We start from the raw sequence: 23,563 nt of genomic DNA, 5'->3' as shown, positions 1-23,563 counted from the left end.
GTGCTCCATGGAAAAATAATGTTATACAGTTTTAAAACGACATGATAGTAAATAAACATCTACTAGAATTGCTTGTTTTCATGCTTGAATGTTGAAAAACACTTTATTTTTTTGCATATTTGACATTGTTGCAGCTCTTCTCTTCCCAGTCTGTCAGTAACGCTCTGATTAATCCCCCTCCTTCTGAAAAGCACAATGTGCTCTGATTGGTCAGCTGGACCAGTGTGTTGTGATGGGTCAAGTTTGCAGACCCTTTTCATGTTCAAACAGCAACATTACACACTGTGAAAAAGCATAATAGGACCCCTTTAATGGATTTATTCCATAGGGGTTGTTTTGTAAACACTGGAGGCAGTGGAGAGCACATGAAGTCCGTCTCAATGTGCACATCCTGTGATTCTACTCGTCTCGTAGTCCTGCCCAGCGTGGGAGTGGGTCAGTCTGACTCTGAGAATGAGGATGTGGTGTCTATTAGCCAAGTCCTCTGCCTGCCCTTTTTATAAATGGATGTTAGTTGCACAAATCAGTTTTACTTTTCAGCTATCATGTTACAAAAGCATCTGCCTTACCTTAGCAGAACAAGAAATTAAACAAAACAAGAAATTAAATGTTGCATCATCATGTGTAAGTGTGAGACCAATGTCAAATGTAAACTCAGGTATGTTTATATTCACTGGTTCAGTTTAGCAATTAAGAACTTAGGTTTTGCCGATGATATTGGTCTCTTGACACAACTACTTAGACGTGCTCAAGGCCCTTTTGGATTGAGTCAACAATGTCAGCTCAAAGTATGGGCAAGAGATAAGTGACTCCAAAATGAAGTGGATGCTGCTAAGTATTAAAAAAGGAAGGACTGTTGCTTAGAGGGAAGTAGCTGCAGGACGTGGAAAGATTCAAGTATCTTGGAACGACTCTGACTGCAAACGGTGACTGCGCTACAGACATCAGAATAAGAACAGCCACGGCCTTGAAAGGGATGAGCGATCTGGACAATATCTGGAAAAACAAAACCATCAATGAATGAGACCAAAATAATAATAATAAAAATTATATTTTGTTACATTTGTATAGCACTTTTCTCTGCACTCAAAGAGCTTTATATAGAAGGGGGAATCTCCTTAAAGGATAATTCTGGTATTTAACACCTTGAGTCTATATTGTAGTTTGTTTTGGATGAACAAGAGTGGTGGACAACATTTTTTTGACAATGGTTCCTCTCTCGAGTTTTTGACTATAAAAGAATTGGCCATGGACCCATTTAACATTGGAGTCAATGGGCATGTCCGAAAATGTCATTAAAACAACCTTTAACATTAGTTTTCAAAACTGTGCAACTCACCGAGTGATTAGTGATGTTAGTTGATGTTCCAGAAACAAAAAGTGTTGCGAAATACAGTTTCTGTCGTGTTTTATTCGTCATTTTGTAAAATCCCATTGAATTCTGTTGAAGGACTGAGTGCTCGTTAATATAAATGCGCTACCGGAAACGGAAAGGGGGCTGTTTACATTTGGTCTATGTAGTCTTTTTGCTCGCTTCCGTTTCTCATAAGGCTAGCGAGCAGAGCAACTGTGCTCCGGGAGAGTAAGCGAAATAAACAATAATTTTTTTAGGAACTTTACCGCAGTTTTTGATCGCACAAATTCTAACCATATTGAAAGACGTGACCACTGACCAGTGCAATATGAAGTTGAACTCGACTGTGACCGTGAGTGTCCCGCGAGACATAAACATCGGTTATCGCCATCAAGTGGTCGGGAGTGTGCTAACGCTTCAGATTCAAATATTGAGCGGAAGTTACACGGTTGTGAAGTGTCTGAAAAAATAGTTCCACTATAGCAAAATAAACGGATTGGAATCATATATTGCGACGATATATTGTTTATAATCATCAACGAACACCACTAACCACTCGGTGAGTTAACAGTTTTGTAAACGAACATTATTGGCTGTTTTAATGACATTTTCGGACATGCCCATTGACTCCAATGTTAAATGGGTCCATGGCCAATTCTATTATAGTCAAAAACTCGAGAGAGGAACCATTGTCAAAAAAATGTTGTCCACCACTCTTGTTCATCCAAAACAAACTACAATATAGACTCGAGGTGTTAAATACCGGAATTATCCTTTAATCATCACCAATGTGCAGCATCCACCTGGATGATAGGCAGCGCCAGAACGCCCACCACACACCAGCTTACTGGTGGAGAGGAGACAGTGATGAAGCCAATGAGTATATATGGAGATGATTAGGAGGCCATGATGGACAGAGGCCAAAGGGCAAATTTGGCCAGGATGCCGGGGTTACACCCCTACTCTTTCCAAAGACATCTTGGGACTTTTAATGACCACAGAGTCAGGACCTCGGTTTAATGTCTCATCCGAAGGACGGTGCTTGTGTACAGTATAGTGTCCCCGTCACTATACTGGGGCATTAGGAGGACCCACACAGGGTGAGCGCCCCCTACTGGCCTCACTAACACCTCTTCCAGCAGAAACCTAGTTTTCCCAGGAAGTCTCCCATCCAGGTACTGACCAGGCTCAGTCCTGCTTAGCTTCAGTGGGCAACCGGTCTTGGGCTGCAGGGTGATATGGCTGCTGGTATATGGTATATAAAATGAGACTGTACAGATTCCTCATACTTCCAGATTGCCTTGTATGGTTGAGAACTGAGAAGCATGGACACTTCGAAATGGCAGCACTTAGAAAACTACTTGGCATCCGCATCATAAACAAGAAACGATGACATCAGAAAGGCCCTCAATCAGAAAGAAACGATTGTGCAAAAAGTACAACTTAGAGACAGATGGCGTTTAGCGTCGACTCATGCGAGAGCCTATGTTAAAGTGTAATAAACTGGAGTTAGAAGAAGCAGATAATGAGAACACTATTGTAATAAGTCGTTGTGAATTCATTGGGTGTTGTTGCCGTGGAGCGCATACACCACATTCTGACTAGCACGCATCTGAGGCGGTGTTGGTGACCGTTGCATTAGTCGTTATATTTGATTATTAAATAAGTAATTTAATTTAATTAGCAATCCCATCCACTCATTTTACAATCCTACTAGCCCTTTATGTAAACTAAAAACCCTGTGCATTCATTTGGTGAGGAACATAGCGTTTTGAGCAGCATTTGCACACATGTAATGCAGTTGGCTATAATCGATTAATTGATCGTTAATTTAAACGACGATAGATCATGGGAATTTGTGTAAATTGACATCACTAGGGTTGTGTAGTCGAGTAGATCTGTTTACAAGATCATTTTATATTAGATTTAATTGAGAGCAAACCAGATCCTATCAGATGAAGCATCAAACAAACACGTGCCTGAAGTGTTTGTCTAGCAGTGCCCTTCGTTACATCCGTCCTGTCATCATCCTCCTACATAAACTGCACTTACAAGCTAAATGAAATATGACATTACTGCTAATCTCAGCCTCTTGTTAGGGCATATTTATTCCTTCTTGATTCTCTAATGGAATTTAATGGATTTGAAAGACTGGGCATCAGTTGAGTGACTGCTAAAATAATTCAATGATTATACACTCCATTCTGTGCTCAGATGCACACACTGCATATAGACCAAACGGCGTCCTCTGAATCAATCCAGCCTTTTACTATATCAGCTCAGTCCTGTAATGCAGTTAAAAGGGTGAATGGCTATAGTCTAGTTATTAGCCATATTTTAGGTTTCTATTAAATATACATAAACATTCTTTCAGGAACATGGATGAGAAAAGTATTTTAGGTGAGCGAGCTGAGTAGTCGAGGATGTTTTATTCATTTTCATTTTATTTTAAGGAATCTCCAGTAGATCAAGGTATTTTTAAAGCATTAGTCCTGACTGGAGAAGATTAAGGTGGCTTTATGTAATTGGAAAAGGGGTATTTCATTCTTATACGGTGGATAAAGATATCTCAGCTGGTGATTTCCTGAACTACTTGGGTAGTTTCTAACTTAAATCAGTCATGAGCGCAGGTTTTCTAACCTTCTAACCTTTCTAACCTTAGGAAGTTTGGGCGTGATGAAGTGTCTTTCCCTTAAAAAAAAAAAAATATATATATATATATATATATATATATTAGCTTAGCTACTTCACAGCCATGATTTGCTACTTCTTTGCAGTGGTTATTAGGGGGCGGGGCATTCTCATTCCAGAGAGCATCTGATTGGACAAAAATCTGTGTAGTGCAGGATGAGTCATCAATATTTTTTGTAACTTTTTTCCGAGAGAAAACCTGTATTTTATATGTGTATTTCTGCTAAAAGTGAGTTAGTCTAATTTTGTGTTACTTTTGTAAAAATATCTACATTTTGGCCTGTTTATCAGGAGCTCTCAGTTATTTTTCTAATTTGTTGCACAGAACAAACATGCTGTTATGAGATGGCAATGTATGGTTTGTGCACTTCAACTTCAGAAAAAAATGAAACAATCAAGCAATTTTGATGCTGTAGTCATTGGCAAAGTCTCGCAATGCATCATGAATGCTGTGGTATTTTGTGCTCGCTTGTTTCTCTGACATCTGACCCTTTCTGGAGTTGAATTTTTAACGACTGTGGAAACAGAAGACGGTTCCAGCTGTCCGTGTCAGGCACTACTTCTCCACTGCTCCATCACAGGCCATCACTGAATCTGTCAGAGAGTGAAGCTCCTGCTTTTTTCCACGATGGAAACAAGGAGGTGTTCAACGCTGACACAGTGTCCTGTATTGTTGTTTGACAGTCAGGACAACTGTGCTCGCTGACAGTTCAACAAGTTGTGTAGAGTGCCATTTTCCCCTCACTGTGTGTCCATTGTACTCAGGAATATACGATTTAATGATACTAATATAGTATTTTAGAATCTATATTTTATTATATATATATAATTATATATAATTATTATTTTTACTTATTTTTTCATTGTTTTTTCTTAGGAACACAGGAAACTTACAGAAAACAAAGAAAAAATATAACAACAATAAAAAATAAAAAAAGTTGCCATACATTACATATATTCGCTCAGCAATACATTACATCAATATATACTTATGTAAACATAAACATTCAAATGTAGTACAAACATGTATTCTGCAGTGGAGAAAGCTGACCATTTTCTCCATTTGTTCTCAAAGAGGTTTTTTTTTAAGTCATTGTATATTATGTGAGTACACTCTATATTTTTGACCTCTGTTACTATTTGATCGAAACCACTCTTGAAACCTCTCAAATATAACACAAATAATGACTTAGGAATACAGAGAGCAAATATACTATTAATAAAAGATCATATAACCTCCCAGAAACTATTCATCTTTGAACATTGGCAAGATAATATGCATGATGTGCCTCCTCCACTCCACAGCTCCTCCAGCATTGGTGGCGTGACCCCGTTTGTAATGCCTTAATTCTTGCTTTGATAAAAAATCAAGTCTGTCCGGCCTAGGAAAATTGACATCTTCACCCTTTATTCATTTATGTTATCTTTTAGTCATGTACTTATTCATGATTATGTTGTAGGCAATGTATACTTTTTTCTAAGCATTGTATTTTTTGCATTGTAAAAGCTGTAGTTTGCATTTTTAACCAAATCATTTTGTCAGATAAATATATCCAAGTTTAGTGTTTTGTTCTTCCCTTATATATAAAATCTTAAATATATAGAGTATTATTGTATTCTAAAATATGTATTTATTTTATTTCTATTTTAGTGGACTTATATTTTCAAAAATATATTCTTTCTTTTTTATTTTTTAAAAATCTGATTACATTTATATTATATTATATTATATCATATTATATATGTTTAGTGGTCCTGAAGACTATGTAAAAATAAAATAAAATAAATGATATATATATATATATATATATATATATATATATATATATATATATATATATATATGCGCATTTAATAATGCTTTGAACTTTGTATTCAATACTTCATAAAATATTAATAATAGCTCCTAAACAGTTCTTAGACTATGTATATTATACTATATACTATATATATATATATATGTCCAAATTGTCCATGTATATTAAGGACAGGCAAATAGCTGGAGATTGCACATGCACGTCGCCTGTAACTGTAACACCCTCACCCACTCATGTGGTCAGTTGATGAATTATGTATTCATCAGACCATGTTACTGATCATGTGAGAAGACTCAGCCAACACATGAGAAATGAAGCATAAAGTAAGCAATTGTTGTCTTGTTGATCCCCTCATGCTAGCAGCTCCCCCTCTCTGAGCATGCTCCGTGTTGGCGGGCGGTGAGGCCTCCAGAGGTATTTCCACAAACACAGGATTAAAAAGAGTGCGATATGATGACATTCCAGGCCAGATAAACTGGAGGGGGGAGAAAAGAGGATGAACATAACCATATGTTTTGAAGGAGTTATGGTCTTGCCACAGAGCAAAAGGCTAATTATGCTTGAGTTTCATATCACCTGACTCATCAGTTCAAGTCTCCTCATGGCCAAAGTGATTTTAAAAGATACACAATGCAGAGTCTCATGGAAATCTTTTACATGAATGGATAAAAGCGTTTAATAGCTTTCAGCATATGAAAACATTCAAATAATTGCCAAGAAACTGGTGATTCATATTTTATGCACTGTGTTACTTCAGCTACAGAGACTTTTATGTCCCAGGTGTTTATTTGAAATTAAAACCTAAAAAATGTGTTTGTTCTTTTTAGTTCAGCTTTATAAAACATATTTTATGAAACATATCAATGCCTTCATCATTGATTTTTGCCACTTTCAAATGTCTTTTATATCTATTTTATTTATTATTGTGCAATTTTAATGTGTATCTTGTGAAAAGATTTGATAGTACCGTTGCCATTAAAAACGTTGGGGTCGGTAAGAATATTTAAATGTTTTTGAGTATCTTCTTCTCACCAATGCTGCATTTATTTGATTAATATTATTGCAATTTAAATCATTGTTTTCTATTTTAATATATTTTAAAATGTAATTTATTCCAGTGATCAAAGCTATTATGCTGATTTGCTGCTCAAGACATTTATCATTTATTAGTATTATAAATGTTGCTAATTTTTTTAAAAATTCTTTGATTTATGTATTTCAAAGTAACATCATTATTTGAAATAGAAATTGTTTGGATTTTTTTTTGTAAATGTGTTTCCTGTCACTTTTGATCAATTTAATGCATGCTTGCTGAATAAAAGTATTAATTTCTTAAACAAAAATCTTACTGACCCCAAACTTTCGGACGGCATATCCATTTTTACACAAAATATGATAAACAAAAACAACAACAAAAACAATTACTAATAAACAGGACATTTTTATTATGTGTAATATATATATTTAACTCTATAAAAGAGTTTTTTGACTCTGATATATAGAGTCAAAAAACTCTAATTTTTTGAGTTTCACCTGTAGTTGTCGTCACGTGCCAAAAGCGAGTAAATATTGGCTTTGAAAAATAAAATACAGTAAGCCAGTACATTTTTAATGACACAATATAAACTGCATTTGAAAAGTGATTCAATTTAAAGATATACAGTACAAATAGTCTAGTAAAAGAAAAGATTAGAGACTATTGTGTATCTATCAACTATTTGGTGACCTAAATTTCTGCATTAAAACCAAACTAATTTAAAAGGAACAAAATAACTGGATCACAACACATTTGTGAGTCTCAGTGATGATTTAGCTGAATCATCTTTGTCATAGGGGAAAAATGTGTTATATAAAATAAAAATAAAATATTTTTTTTAATATCATTGCTGTAGCTGACTTTTTTTAAGTATAAAGGCAAAAAATATGGAGATGGTTCCAATTCGTTTTTAGAAAATAGCATTTAACTTCAGATCATGTACGAAAAGCATCATTATAAATCTGCCAGTTGATTATAAAAAAAAAACACTCCACAGAAAAGAAAACACCAATAACTTTTAGCCGTTTATTGTACTTTAGCTCAGCCTTTCAAGCTGAAGCTTTTGGCTTTGGTCCGACTAACAGCGATACTTTTCTTGAATATCTTTGTGTATCTTGATCTGGTAATATTGATTCGGCCCACTCCAGTCACCTCTCTGTCATCAGCCTCACCTCCACCGTTTAGATCAATACACCTGTTAGCTGCCTTCAAACAATGGCAGAGCATCTCTTTTGTCTTCTCATCTCTATCTCTCACTCACTGCAGTCTTATATTTAAACCCCAGCAGCCTGCGAGCTCTTTGGCTCCAACTGCTACCTTGCATAATAGCCAAGAAATGTAAGCTTGTATAAGCGCTTTCCTGTTCGGAGAGCACTTTAACTTTTTATTGCATGTTGTGAGATTCCACCAAAGACTCTGAGAGCTAATTTTTCTCGGCAAAGAGTGAATTTGCACAGAACTGCAGGGATGAGTGAAACTGAGCCAGGCCCATAATCCATCGCTCTACTCCCACTCTTATTACTTCATTATCCGGCTCGTCTCTCGTGCTTTTTTGTGTCACTGCACTTCTAGCGGAGCAGCCATGGCTCATCGGTATGCCTCTAACACAGCATATTACACCAGCTGCATCGTGGGTAACTGCAATGCTTGTGGGGAAGAACAATCGACTGAAAGTGTTTGTCGGCATTTGTATCCTAGGCTGGCAATGGTGCTGCATGGCTCAGAGTCAGGCCGACTACAACTGATCGCATTAAATGGCCCTACAGTCAGGCAGTGCCAGCGCTTTCAGTGTCAACACACACACACACACACACACACACACACACACACACACACACACACACAGCTCTCTCCCAGAGGGACGGCGAAGCTGATGCTGAGTGGATTAACTATGCAACACAGAAGCAAATCTGCAGACACACACTATTCTCTGAAAACAGGTATAAGCTGCTGCAAAATGAGGTGTTTGCCAAAGTCAAATTAACTTTCATTCTATCATATTATTTAGAAATGCATTCAAATATGAAAACATGTTTCTTGAACTATGGCCAAATGTGCACCAGTGGAAAAACTTTCACTAGTTTATTTACTAACAATGTCCTACAGTAGGAATATATGCATCAATGTTTTTTTTTTCATAACAAATGTCATTTCCATTTCAAAGCATGAGATTGAAATTACATCTCAAAATAACAACATTAAACTATTTTAAAAAAATTCACATTTTTATCAAATTTTTAAAAATTTCAATTTTTTTAAATATTTGTCTGACTAATGCTCTTTTCATAGCAGCTAAATTGACTACATTTGGAAATTACACATAATAAAAATGTCCTGTTTATTAGTAATTGTTTTTGTTGTTGTTTTTGTTTATCATATTTTTTTTCAAAAAATAAATCATGTAATGATATTAAAACAAAACAAAGTCTCCTGGACAGGTCTATAATGAATATAATAGAAGATATGAATTATGTTCTGCACGGCACGTCAGACCTGACAGTAGCCTTCAGCACACACTGCCCACACTGTGTCTGTTGTAGAGCACCTCATGGTTGTCATGTCTGGCAGATTCACAAAAGACAGTCGATGTTGAGCCATTTTTAGCCAGCTGTGGACTGTCAACACTGTGATAGTTGGTTGAGCTCGGAGAACAGTGTGTGAGGGGAGCTCTGGAGCAGATCCACTGACTGTAGAGATGGATGTTTCTGGAAATGTTTCTGGGATGTTTTTGTATTTCTGCCCTCCTGGCCTCTGTATAAGAGTCTGTAACTGGGGCATAAAAGCTGGCGATGGATTATGTGAGTTATGTGCTTCAGTGCAGCTGTAAGGACTTTTATATGGTAGTTTTCTTTCAACAAGTCACTCTTAATGTTTCACATCTTTATAGTTACTATCTTCAAGACTGCAGCCTCACTATCTGGCCCTTTCTGCCAGTATGATTTTCATCAAGACCATTGAAGGAATGTGGACAAAGGGCTCATTACAATCATTTGGTCAGCAGTGTGACTGTTAAATAATGCATAGCTGTTGATCAGTTTACATTATTGATGTTGTAAAGTGCACTAGAGATTATGCTTGCTTTTGTCCCTGCGCTCTGGTTTCAGAGTGCTTCCTACCACATACGATATTGGACACATTGGTTTAGACTTGTAATTAGCATAAAACGTCAGGTTTGAGTCCAATTTGTTTCCTTCACAGATGAGATGGCTTTGATTCTGCGATGATCAGTCATGGTTTAATTGCAGCAGATGATTCTCATGGTGGCAGATGGACTGACGGTCACGGGTATAGCAGAGGAGTGGATCTTTATTCCAAGAACATACTCTAAAAACTCCTGGGTTATTTATTCAACCCATATTCTGGGTTATTTGTGTTGGGTTAAAATGATGGGTTATTTTTTCAGAGAGTAACCATTTTCTGGGTTATAGGGCAGGGTTGTTCTTTTGACCCAGAAGTTGGGTTATATTAACTACAATGTTGTTGTTTTTAACCCAACATTTGGGTCAGGTATTTAAACCCAGAAGTTGGGTTAAAAAGAATAACCCACTTTTCTGTGTTGAAATAACCCAGAAATTAGTTGCTCCGTTTTTAACACAGGAGTTTTTAGTGTGTACAAACACTCAGACACTAACATTCACATCACAGGAATAAAATGCATATTAAAATATAAAATTTATGTAAGTTATTTTAAATTGTAATACTACACTCTAAAAAATGCTGGGTTGTTTCAACCCAATTTTGGGTCAAATATAGACAAACCCAAACGTTGGGTTAAAAATGTAATTAAAAAATCTAACCCAACAGCTGTGTTTGTCCATATTTGACCCAAAATTAGCATTTTTTAGAGTGTATTTCACAATAAATTTCGTTTTGATTAGCCTAAGAGTCTTCTTTCAAAAACATTTTAAAACATCATATAGGCTACTGACCCCCAAAACTTAGTATGTAAAGCATTTTCGTTGTGGGGCCAGCTTAAAAACACAGATCTTGAAATTCCTACCATTTCTCTTTCATCATTTCTATATTAACTGAGTACTTGCCTGTGTATAAGTGAGTGTGTAGTAACTCCACAAGACAGATGCATGATGCAGAATGAATGATGGCTTCACATAAATGTTAGCGTGGAACCAAAAACTGAGGAAAACTGAGGGCTTGAAGACACAAAGAAAGATCATTAATGAAATGGGAAACAGGCGAGGACTAGAAACCATGCATCGAATCATTAACTAGAACACAGTGTCAAAGAAAACCAGAACAAGACAATGAAACCAAACATAACACGACTGTGACATCCTGAGGAAGTTTATTCGTTTAAAATGAAAGACTGTTTAATCTGAGTCAGGGAAACTTATTGTGTCACAACTTACGCAGTTAACACTTTTAATAAGGACACATGTAGCTACTGTATGTTAGCATGCATGGAGCAATTGTTGCATGGAGCAATTGTTTGTCCAAGAACTTGTTTAGGGGACACAGTTGTGCGTGACTGTCCTTCTTTCACACCACGGTGCACAAGACATCACTTACGCTGAGGAGAAGGCAGTTTGTGTTTTAGTCGATAAGCACTGTTATGAAGATGCTCTGATGTAACCCGAGACATTGCCCAGTGCCCACAACTTCATTGATCACATGCTGTCTCACTATATATAGAGTTGTGGCTGAAAGTCATGTCTGGAGGGGATATTTGTTTTTAACGACCATACTAGTTTGATTAAACCATAGAAAATATTTTATATTTTTTAACATTTTAAATATGAGGGAAGAACAAAACACTAAGTTACCCAAGTAAACACTTCATTCAGATATTTATCTGACTATGAATTATTTTACTATGAAAAATAAATGCATAGAAAAACAAAAAGCTCACAGGACAAAGCATACATTGACTACAACATAATCAGTTATTTATATTTAGTTTGTTCTGACAGTCTGGTAAAAAATTATGTCTGCAAAATATGGCATTGCGTTATCACAAATACATCTATTGACTTCAAGCACAACTAGCAATATGCTTACAAAATCTTTAACAAATTATTAATAATACTTGAATAAAGGGTGAATTTATATACTGTATACAAGCATTTTTTCCCCAATTAACTAATAATCTTTCTCATACTCTATCTTATCTAACAATGAAATATTTGGCTTCACACAGCAGTTTAAGTCATGTGACCTCACCTGAGTAATAATGTGACATTGACTTTTTCTGGCTCCCAGGTGTTCAAAACGTACTGCAATGAGGATTATGACCGGCGGAATGAAGAGGTGGACCCGGTGGCATCCTCGGCTGAGTATGAGCTGGAGAAACGGGTGGAGAAGCTGGAACTTCTCCCTGTGGAACTGGAAAAAGGTGAATAGCGGTGATGGCAGCAGGGCTTCACGTTAACTTTTTTGCTCTCCAGCCACTGTGGCTTGTGGTTTTCCAAAGTTACTACACTCAGCATTTTCACTGGCCACAGTTTTGACATCGATACCATGGGGCAATACTGCCATATGGATATTTTTTATATTATCTCATAATTTGGCAGCAGGAATTTTAGGCTGCTGTCACTTTAAAGGGATAGTTCACTTTAAAATGAAAATTCTGTGAGTCATCATATAGCATACTCACCCTCAAGTTTTTTCAAACCTGTATGAATTTCTTTCTTCTGCTGAACAGAAAGGAAGATATTTTGAAGAATGACAGTAACCAAACAGTTAACTGGACCCATTGACTTCCATAGTAGGAAAAAAATATATACTATGGCAGTCAATGGGACCAGTTACTGTAACTGTTTGGTTACTGACATTCTTCAAAATATCTTCCTTTATGTTGAGAAGAAGAAAGAAATTCATACAGGTTTGAAAAAACTTGAGGGTGAGTATATGATGACAGTTTTTTCAATTTAAACTGAACTATCTCTTTAAGACCGGACGCAAACTGTTACACATGCGGTTTCTGTCTGTTTACGTTTACTTAAAACATAACTGATTGTGTTTACGTGAATACTCACCACGGCCGTCATTTTGACATTATTTTGTGTGTATTTGACTGTTTAAGAGCAATAAGCAGCAAAGAATAACTTAATTTAATACTGATAGCTGGCTTTATGTGCATGCACTTTGAGTGTGAGCACAAAATCTGTGGGAATGAGTAAGATTATACGCAATACGCACAATCCCACGCCGAAATTCAAGCACTCAAAAAAATGAAACGAGTGAGTGAGGGGAGGAGGGTTTGTGTGTAACGCGCTGTCGGAGAGACGAGAGAGAGAGAAAGTGCGGCTAATATCCAGCAGGAAAATTAGTATTGGAAGCATTACATATATTTCATCGATATGTATCAATATTTTTGACAACATTGCACTTAGTTTATTATTTCAGATGCTATTTTAAAAGACTACTATTAAGAAAAGTGTATTATAAAATTGAACCTGTCAAAGTGGCGAGTAGGAGTGACTGCGTTACACGCGACTGCTGAAATCAAACCGCATTTGGCGGATGTTAATGTCAAGCTCTTGATGTCAGTGTCACGAAAGAGATTTCTCTGAGGTTAAAAGTTTAGGATCGGTTTCATGATAGACGACACTATGGGTAGTCATCACGCTTTTCAAGTTATTTTTCAGTCTGTTTTTACTCAAAACCTTATTGTTATTGAGATACACTATCGCCCTTGTGACAACTAGCTCTGGTTTCCTCTATAGTTTTGTTTCATAAAAAACTATATAGATAGGTTAGATAGGTAGGTTTTCAGGGAAATGTTCTGCATGTATCTGTGTATTTTGAGCGCTGTGAAACCAGTGGTAAGCCTTTAATATTGATCGGTCATAATATGCATCCATCCATCCAATGATTTATTGAATTGTCTTTCTTTCCATTTGCTCACCACTAATGTTTTTCCTTTCACTGATTCGTCAGATGAGGATGGCCTGGGCATCAGTATTATAGGAATGGGGGTTGGTGCTGACGCAGGCCTGGAGAAGCTGGGCATCTTCGTCAAGACTGTCATAGAGGGTGGAGCAGCTGAGAGAGATGGAAGGTAAACTAAACTGCACATAGAAAGTAGTGATAGACTAAACCCCAGATTTTCAATGTGGCCTCAGACTGTTGGACTGCACTGCGCGTTCAAACCCTGCTGAAATCCTGAGAAATGTTACTTTTTTCAAGAATACCAAGCAACTCTTTGCAATCAGGTTTCAAAAGGACCATTCAATAGCCAGAATTAAATTTCCTCCACCGTTAACTTAGGATGATTCTGTGCACAGTGTAACAATGGAGGATTTGACAGCGACATTGCAATCTTTATCCTTGTTGTTTTCGGGGGATTTTTGCATAGAGGAATACTTATTTCATGCTTTCAGTATTAATTAATTGGTGAGATTGCAAAATGTATGTGAAGGTCGAGGTGCACATTAGGATTCAATCTTGCAAGCGTCTCTCCGTCTGCTTTGCCAGCATAACAGACGAGATTTGCCATGAGCTCGATATCCAGGCAGGAATCAAGGGTCAAAGCAATTTGGTCAAACTCACAAAGCTCATTACAGATATCATCACACAGTTGGAGCTCTTCATGCAAACACTGTAGCATTCTGAAATTGATATTATCACATGTTGTTAAGGAGCTTACTCGTCTTTGTAATGATATGATTGTAATTCCTTCTGTCTTGTGAGCATTATTCTTTAGCTTCTGAAATGAAAGAATGTGACCGGCAAGTCTGAAAACATGGAAATACTGTTCATACTCGTGGAAGAGGGGTTTCTAACCTTCTTTTTTTTTGGTCCCTTTCAAGCCATATGACCTAAATCATTTACTTGAAATATTCTCTGAGACTTTAACTAATTATTATTATTTTATTTTTTTTAAGTCATATTTATATTCATTCAGATATAAAGAATATATTTTTGGAAAATACATTGTATTATTATTAACAATGATATAATTATTATTAACAACAACAATAATTATTACTATTAATAAATAATTATTAATTTAATTCACTGTTTGCATCTTTACACTGGTGGAATTATCTTCCGTTTGCAGCAATATATCTTTACACATCTTTACTAAATCTTTGCAATATGTATTTAGGGTCTTTACGTTTATCTTTACATTTTTACTTACGTAAATTATCCTTAGCAAAATCTCCAGGGAAAGCCTGTCCTTGGATGTACTATGTCCTTCATACTTCAGCATATTTGATCCACTGAAAAAGCTGAGTGATGAGAAGGCCTCAGGCAGAACATAGAAACTCTAGGAGGCGCAGGCTGAGAGATCCTTTACATGCAATCTGCAAGAAATCACATCATTACCGCATGGCACAAGCTGATTGGCCTCTGCTGATCCTACAGCCAATGAGATTGCTCGCTCAACGTTTAAATGGTCTAATTCAGTGTTTGCTGTAGCGTAGTTCCTCTGAAACCCTCCACCTCCCCCAGCTCCACCTGCCTAGATCAGCTACGGGATTTATGTATGTTTATTAATGGAGCAGCAGCAGCATATCTTACATGTTCACAGTCTGTGTATCTATAGCAGTAGCAAGTTCATATTTGCGGACTAGATCTTGTCAGAGACCAAATACATTAACATTGCCATATTCAATAACATTCTAAGACTATTTTGCGAGTTGTCGTGATTGAAATACCATTATACAAACCTGTTTTAGAGATTGCACAATGTCCTAGTGTCACTGTAACAAGTGTTAAAACATATCCTTAATTTTCCACAGAATTATGGTGAACGATCAGATCGTGGAGGTTGACGGCACCAGCCTGGTGGGAGTAACTCAGAGCTTCGCTGCTTCTGTCCTGAGAAACACGCAGGGAGTAGTCAGGTAAGATGCTAGATGTCCACAGCCATTTTTGCTCATTTATTATGTTTCATTAATACCAGGTTTGCCCTTTAATGCTGACCACCAGATACCTACATTCGAATCCGCACTATAACTTACACTAGAGTGACCAGTGTTATTTTTAGCGTATGAAATAGCATGACATGTCATCATCTTTCCCTCCCACACAGCACTTTTGTGAGAATAACAGCGAATTCTTGTTAGTGTATCTAAACTCCCCTCAGACACGACAGCAGAAAGCACGTCTTTGAAAAGAGTATCAGCCAGCAGGAGCACTTCAGACTGTGAGAAAACAAGGCTCTTCATTAACAATAGGTCTGCACAGTGTGACGGAGCGTATTGTTTATGAACAGATGCTGTCAGTTGTGTATCCACTTCATCTGTAAATATTAACATGCTTAAAATGTAGTTGATTGGAACTATGAATTTAGCCTTAACCTTCAAATGTATGTTTATTTAAAAAGGCTTCATTGAAAATAATTTCCTTAAATGCAACTTTTTGAGACGGACAGAACTTATTGATTCATATAATTCATATAGCCAGGGACAAGCTGACACAATCTGCACTGCAAAAAAATATCTATATAGATGCTCATTAAGGCTGCATTTATTTGATAAAAAACAGTAATATTGTGAAATATTATTACAATTGAAAATAATGGTTTTCTGTTTTAATATACTTTAAAGTATAATTTATTTCTGTGATGCAAAACTGAATTTTCAGCATCATTACTCCAGTCTGAAGTGTCACATGATCCTTCAGAAATCATTCTAATATGCTGATTTAATGCTCAGTTATTATCAATGTTGGAAACTGCTCAATCTTTTTTTGGAACCTGCAGTGATACTTTTTTTCAAGATTAATTGATAAATAAAAAGTTCAAAAGAACAGCATTTATTCAAAATTGAAACCTTTTGTAACAATATACAATGTTATATATACAGTTTTTGGTTATGCCAGATTTTTCCGTCAAATGCATCTAATACTATGAAGCTCTCAGAAACGCACAATTTCACCATAAGTGTATTTTGATCATATTTTTATTATTTTGTCTATTCTTTCATGGTTTCGTTTCACTCCCTCCTCCTGGTTGTTTGAGCTCTGTTCTCACCGATGAGGCAGTGTGGCCCCGATTTGTGCTAAATTTAATCTACTGTAGGAATTAAGGCAGGTCTTAAACTCTATCTGCACCAGCGACCACCAATAAATATATTAAGATTGGCACTCTATTAAGAGCGAGTTATTGCTGTGATGATTCAGTGTCAGAATCAGGGGGATTTTTTTAGCAAGTTGGCAGGAACAACTCCTCGCTGTGTGAGGCGATGCACACATCCTGAAATGCATTCTGTCACCCCAGATGTATGTGAATATAAATGGAGGGATCTCTCAATAGGAGATCTCTGTCCCGGAGCAGTTGGGACTCCCTGCGTGAGGTACCGAGATGGAAGAGAGGACTGTTTCCAGGTCAGCTGCATTGCAAAAGCATCACAGGGTATTGGCCCAGTTGTTGCTTTAGATGAAGATCAAATTTGGACCCTTTTCTGTGCCTAACGCAGGGTCCATGCGGAGCGCTTCCCTGCTGCTTATCCACAACATGGCTTGTGTAGCGCAGAGAATGGGGTGAATCGTATTGGAGGGAATTGTCTTTTTTTTCCTTAAATTATTTGACATTTTATGGCATATAATCGATAAACGGAAGTTTAAAACTAAAATCAGTTTTAAATGCTACAAGTGAATCACATTTTATGTGGTTACCGATATCGTACATATATGTTCATCCTAATTTCATATGCAGAGACAAGTTATCTGTAGGTTAATGTCTCGAAGAGAAAACCTTGTTTTACCGATATTCAGTTTTTCATTCATAATCAGGTTTACTTCATAAATTATGCCATTTGGTGGCTCTTTAAAAATAGCACCCAATAATGTGCATTGAATTGGAAGCAACAACCTTCACAGGTAAAGTAACTTGCATAAATTATTTGACTTTTTATTATCATTCAAACGTCTTTCTAAAGCAGAATGTCACCTTCAGAGATTAATAATTAATGATTAACAAATTGCAATTCTTTTTGGTGCCACTAGTGGTGCAGAAATAACAAACTTTCATTTTCAGGTTATGCGCTTTTGCAGTAAATTTTTCCATGACATTCTCAAACAGGATTCTTAACATTTTGTACAGTTATTATGTTCACCTTGTCACAGTCATTTATCACACTGACATCGCAAGAAGTGCCTTCTGCCACGTTCGTTGATTTATAGGGTATATTATAAAAGATACAATCCGTCAGTGAACTGAGAACAAAAAATGCTTGCTTGAAGCTAGACAATGCAAGAAAAGAGCTTCACTTCATTGAAGTAGAAAAGAAGGGTTTTTATACCTTTCTTTATTTTACTGAACGACACTCAATTTCAGCTTCTACATTTTTATACCCTCCTCATTTATGTAAAATCTATTCTGTTCTTTGTCTCTATTTGAAAATCAATAGCCATGATCTTTTATGGAGTTCAACAGTCCGGTTCCGGAAGTAAAAATTGATTTTAGTGATAACTTATACTGTGAGCTTGGTTGTTAAAGACCCCCTGTAGTGAAAAGTATGTCTATGTGGTGTTTTTTTATATGCTTCAAGACAAACCATGTGCAAATTCATAAGTTAACACTATTTCTGAGTATTTTCTCCTTAAAACTGCAGTGAACCGAAGACAGTCTCAAAAACGTGGTTCGAAAATGTTTCTTACGTCACAAACTACCTTGAGCTCGGGCTTTAGCATATCATCAACTACACCATGAAGAAAGGGAGTCTCAAGAGAAGCCAGTTTATCCCTGTATATTTTTCTGTTGATATGAAAAATTGTGTACATATAGCACTATAGCAGGTGAATTATGTATATGATGTATATTACGATGTTATGCAAACTATATGCCTTTCTCCACTGACGTTCTGAGTTGTTAATTATGTTTCTAAGGATACTGATTTTTAGAAGGCCGACTGAGATGGTATTTCTATGTAATTTTTGTGATCAAAGATGACTTTTAAGGGATAAAAATGTTGATTACAGGGCGACTTTAATTGACTAGTACATGTGTATGCTTTTGAAGCCGTGAGCCTGCATTATTTCAACATAATGTTAAAATTACCGTGTTTAACAGTGGAATTTGTGGTGAAAAAATACATTACCCATGATGCATACAGAAAATTCCACCAATCAGTCAAAACAAGCAAACAGCACCAAAAGAGCTCTTTAGCTCCACGCTTCCACCCATTCCCATGAAGATCTCCCTAAACTCTCAAAATACTTCAATATTTGATGTATATATATGTATATTTGCAATGAACTTAAAATATGTTGGTTCTATAGAGATGATTAACATTTTTAAATGAGTAGTTTTATATTTCTAAATCGTTTTTTATTTGATTGTTGCTCGCAATGCTTCATGGGATTGTAGTTCTTTCCCTCACTAAAGCCGTTAAGTACACAGTCTTGTATCTGTTTTTCTGCCAGGACCACTATCGTTAAATACGATTGACAATTAGCATACAGTTTGGATTGGCGGTATGGTTCTGTTCTGGGCAAGAACTAGCATGGATAAGAGCAGCAATAACCCCCCTTAGGGTAAACACAACAGAACCAACATGAATGTATTGCAGATATCATTAATTCAAGATTTTAGGGCGTTTTCACACCTGAAAGTCCGCACCAAGGTCCGAACCAAAGTTCATGTTTTGATACATTTTATACATTCGGTAAGTTTTGGTTTGGTTTCACACTGCAATTATGCGAGCGCACTAAAGAACTTTACATGACATGCTTGCGTGCTGTCGTCATCATCTATGTGCACTGCATCTCGACATTGATTGGTTTGTAAACGGACGTGCGTCTGACGTCAGCGTGTTGTCAAATCGGCTGGTAAATTTGACAACAATGAATGAACAGACGCATATTGTTGAAACTATATTGTTATTATTATGGTATTACTACCTGCAGCACCAACTATACGCGAGGCTAGTTCAAATTCGCCAAATGAACGTCCTCGTTGTGCGAACATTTGATCGTCGCCGGCAGGAAAGGAGAAGACTGCAAGCGTTTTTCCAGTTGACTTCTTATTATGTCGTCAGACCATATTTCAAATAAAAACCTTGTTTCCTCCTCTCCCATGTGCTGCCACGGCTCATTTTTCCTGCTATCTTTGTCTTCTTCGGCTACGCGGGAACCACCGGAACTTCCTGTAAATGGTCCGAAAGTCCGAACCTTACAGAAAATGCTTTCACACTATAACGAACCAAACCTTTGTTCAGTTTGATCCGGACCGAGACTACCCCTTTTCATCGGACCAAATTTCGTCTGTTTGGTCCAGACCGTGGTCCGGGGGAGGTTTCACACTTGCAATTTTGATTCGGACCAAACTGAAAAGTCCGAAAGTCCGGACCAAACAAGGTAGGTGTGAAAGGGCCCTTAAAGTACAACATAATTCGAGAATTTAGTCTGATTCAAGGGGAATCTGAATGCCAAATCCTGACTGGGCGAGAGGTGGAGCTGGGGAGGGAGGAGGGTAATCGCTCCTGAGAAACGCGATAGCTACTGATAATACTGAAGGAGCTTATATATGTATACGGTGATAGGCGTCGTATTCCTATAGGTAGACGTGGATCAGCTGAGAGTCAGCTGATGCGAGCTTGACTAACGTGACCTGCCAGAACTGACTTTTACATTTTAAAAATGTAAAAATTTGTCCGATTTCTCAAAAACTTTTTTACAAATCCCTATGGGAGAAATAAATGGAAAAAATACTTTATCTTAATACTTAAAAAAAAATGCACACCATAGCCTTTACCATGCATCTGATCACAAAGCCCCTCCCTTCTCATTGGCAGTTGGTGTGTCTGTGCAGGTTTGTGATTGGCCGAGAGCGTCCGGGACAGCAGAGCGAGGTGGCTCAGCTCATCAGTCAGACTCTGGAGCAGGAGAGACGTCAGAGAGAGATGATGGAGCAACAGTACGCCCAGTACGACGCGGATGATGACGAGGTGAGCACAGAACAGGTCTGAGCACGTCAGCATCTGTCTGAACAGGTTAATCAACCAAGAGCCAGCTGAAGCAGGTTCAAATCAATTATCCATAATTCGGCCACGCTACAAGCCTCAACCTGTTATAATTTGTCACAGCAGGATGAAAACAGTTCTGCTGGTCAAAAACGATATAATCAAGCTACAACCTGAAACTAATACCGTGAACTGTTGAGTTGCACAGTTCTATTTAATCAAGAGATATTTTTTTCTCACAATATCTTACATTTTTCTAAATTTGCAGCAGGACAGATAATTCCTTCTCTAAGTCTCCCTGTTGAAAGAAAAAAATATATATATATATCAATTGTTCCTTCTAGACCAGGGATCCTTGAAAAAGTACTAAACATTTACCAAATTGATGACATTGGTGTTTTATTCCAGTTTTTAAGATGGAATTAATGCTGTTAATCACTAATTGAAATTATTTTATTCTATTAATTTTTAGCACAAGGAAGGAGAGAGATTATTATTATTATTATTATTAAATGTTTATATCTCCTTCCTTATAGGTAGAAAAAAAATCTACTGAAAAAGGAATACAAAGTGAAAATTTCCCTGAAAATATTTAGTAAATTTCTTTGGCTTTAGTGCAACAAACAGACATTTATAAAAATTTTAAAATTGCTAATGATTTTTTTTTCATATAGTAAAAACTAATACATAAAAATATAGGCTACAGTTCCCTTATATTTTGGCAAATGTATTATCATATATTTATTATTCGGATGTTTGTCATAAAAACATTTGAACACCTCTGACGACGCACAAATGGGCTTTCCAGCCTCTCCTCTAAAGATTTCAGCAATGTTACAAAGTGTGTTTAGGTCGGTGAGGGCTTCTCATGGAAAAACACCCACGGGGGCAGCTTTCTGCTCCATGGAGACTTAATGGGCTTTGTTATATTACTAGTCACTGAGTTATTGCTGTTCTCATTAGTGGATCGGGCGGGCGGCCTGGCTTTTCCGACAAAAGGTCCACAAGTCTGTTGTCACGTCTGTGCCTGCGCTGCGATCTATTTTTGAAGGATAAAGAGAGCGAAGTGCATTTCCATAATGCATGCGCTCCTGTCACGGCAGCGGGATACCACACGGAAGCTCTGAGACTGACTTAAGAAAGCGTTGAATTAATCGCCCGCTACGATTCAGAGAAACAGACATCAATAGACCAGACCAAGCTATTTCCACCTTGTGATTAGGAGGACGCGGACAATTTAGCAATATAGGCTCCTGTGCAGCGCAGAATGATGCAAGACTCACGTGTGCTAATGCAAGAGTGAATTTTGAATGCCTCTCATTATTTGTCAGTGAGAATCTAAATGAGCATTTTGAATGATGGATATATGTGCGTCGACTTCTCCTTCAGATTGCATCAAAATATCACATTCTCAATTTAACTGATATCCCCCTTGTGCACTCGCATGGTTTTATGTGTTCCTCCTCTGCTGGCTCGGATGCAGGCTGCGCTCTTGAAATAGCTGTGCGATCAGCACTGTTTTATAATTCTGGCACAGACTTCTCCCGGCAGACAAGCTGCCCGTAAGGAATTGTAATGAATGTAGCAGTCCCTGCTAAAGATTAGCGGGTTTGCATGTGGGTGGTGGGGGGCTTGTTCTTGCGAACTTGTGTGCTTGAGCGTCAGCAAGTGAATGTCTGTTTGAATGTGTCATATCTGTGTCATGCAAGAGGGGCCTCCAGAAATGAAGGTTTAAGGGCTGGTGTGTTCAGTGAGGCAGAATGGTGTGAACCTGCCTGAAAACTCGATGTGCTGTGGATTAGCAGATGCCAAAACCGGCCTGCCAGCGGTAAATGGCCTTAAAACAGCAGGGTTCTGCAGGATATAGTGTTATAAGGACATCTAAGAAAGGTTAGTGGTGTTGGAAAGGGCATACAGTGACATCTCAGCCACACTTATAAATATGTGAATTTCACAGCATTATTAAATATCAAATGATGCCAGACCTTTTTGTAACCTTATTTTTTCAATTAAACAATCATAACAGTACCTTTTAACATGTGCACATCTTCATGAATTTATATTGTTTAAAGATGCACAATAAATAAGTACTATATTACTGGCTGGAATTTCCACTTTTTTAATTTATCACAACGATCGATATTGAATACATTTTTATTTTATAACATAGACTTAAAAGGATTGAAAGGATTAAAAATCCAATACAAACAATAATTTATAATGTCTGACACACACACACACACACACACACACACACGTTTGTTTTGCTATATACTTGTGAGGTAATGCTTTTTATACTGTACAAACTGTATATTATATCCCCTTACACTGCCCCTATCCCTAAACCTGCCCATCACAGGAATTTTTTTAATAAAACATTGTTTTTTATGTTTTTTAAGCTATTTGAATTATGAGGACTCATGAAATGTCCTCATAAACCACATTTAAGTTGTAATACCAGTGTAATACACATGTCATTATACAAATTTGTGTCCTCATAAATCACATAAACAAGAGCACACACACACACACACACACACACACAAACACACACACACACACACACACACACACACACACACACACACACACACACACACACACACACACACACACACATATATATTATATAAACAAAAAACTTTGTTAGATGTGATTAATCGTTTTGACAGCACTTATATACCGGTATATACAGTTTTTAATATATTAAATTATAAAATATTTTATAAATATAAGGCGATATTGCCTTATATAATGTATTCTGTTCTACTGATCAATACAAATGTAATCTTTA

At 37.0% G+C, this 23,563-nt stretch overlaps 1 protein-coding gene across 2 annotated transcripts in view; it reads left to right on the top strand.

The window, feature by feature from the left end:
- ppp1r9a (protein phosphatase 1, regulatory subunit 9A) overlaps window positions 1-23,563 on the top strand; it is a 59,539-nt gene that overhangs the window by 11,680 nt on the left and 24,296 nt on the right. For both annotated transcript variants that reach the window (XM_079591907.1, XM_079591908.1), the window contains exons 3-6: window positions 12,116-12,248; window positions 13,796-13,916; window positions 15,604-15,708; window positions 20,619-20,754. In XM_079591907.1, coding sequence (XP_079448033.1) covers window positions 12,116-12,248; window positions 13,796-13,916; window positions 15,604-15,708; window positions 20,619-20,754 — 495 coding nt within the window. The remainder of the gene's footprint in view (window positions 1-12,115; window positions 12,249-13,795; window positions 13,917-15,603; window positions 15,709-20,618; window positions 20,755-23,563) is intronic.

Source organism: Phoxinus phoxinus (assembly GCF_949152265.1).
Source record: "Phoxinus phoxinus genome assembly, chromosome: 19".
NCBI classification, from domain to species: domain Eukaryota; kingdom Metazoa; phylum Chordata; class Actinopteri; order Cypriniformes; family Leuciscidae; genus Phoxinus; species Phoxinus phoxinus.
Note: the sequence above shows the minus strand (reverse complement) of the source record. Positions and strands in the feature narration are given on the sequence as shown.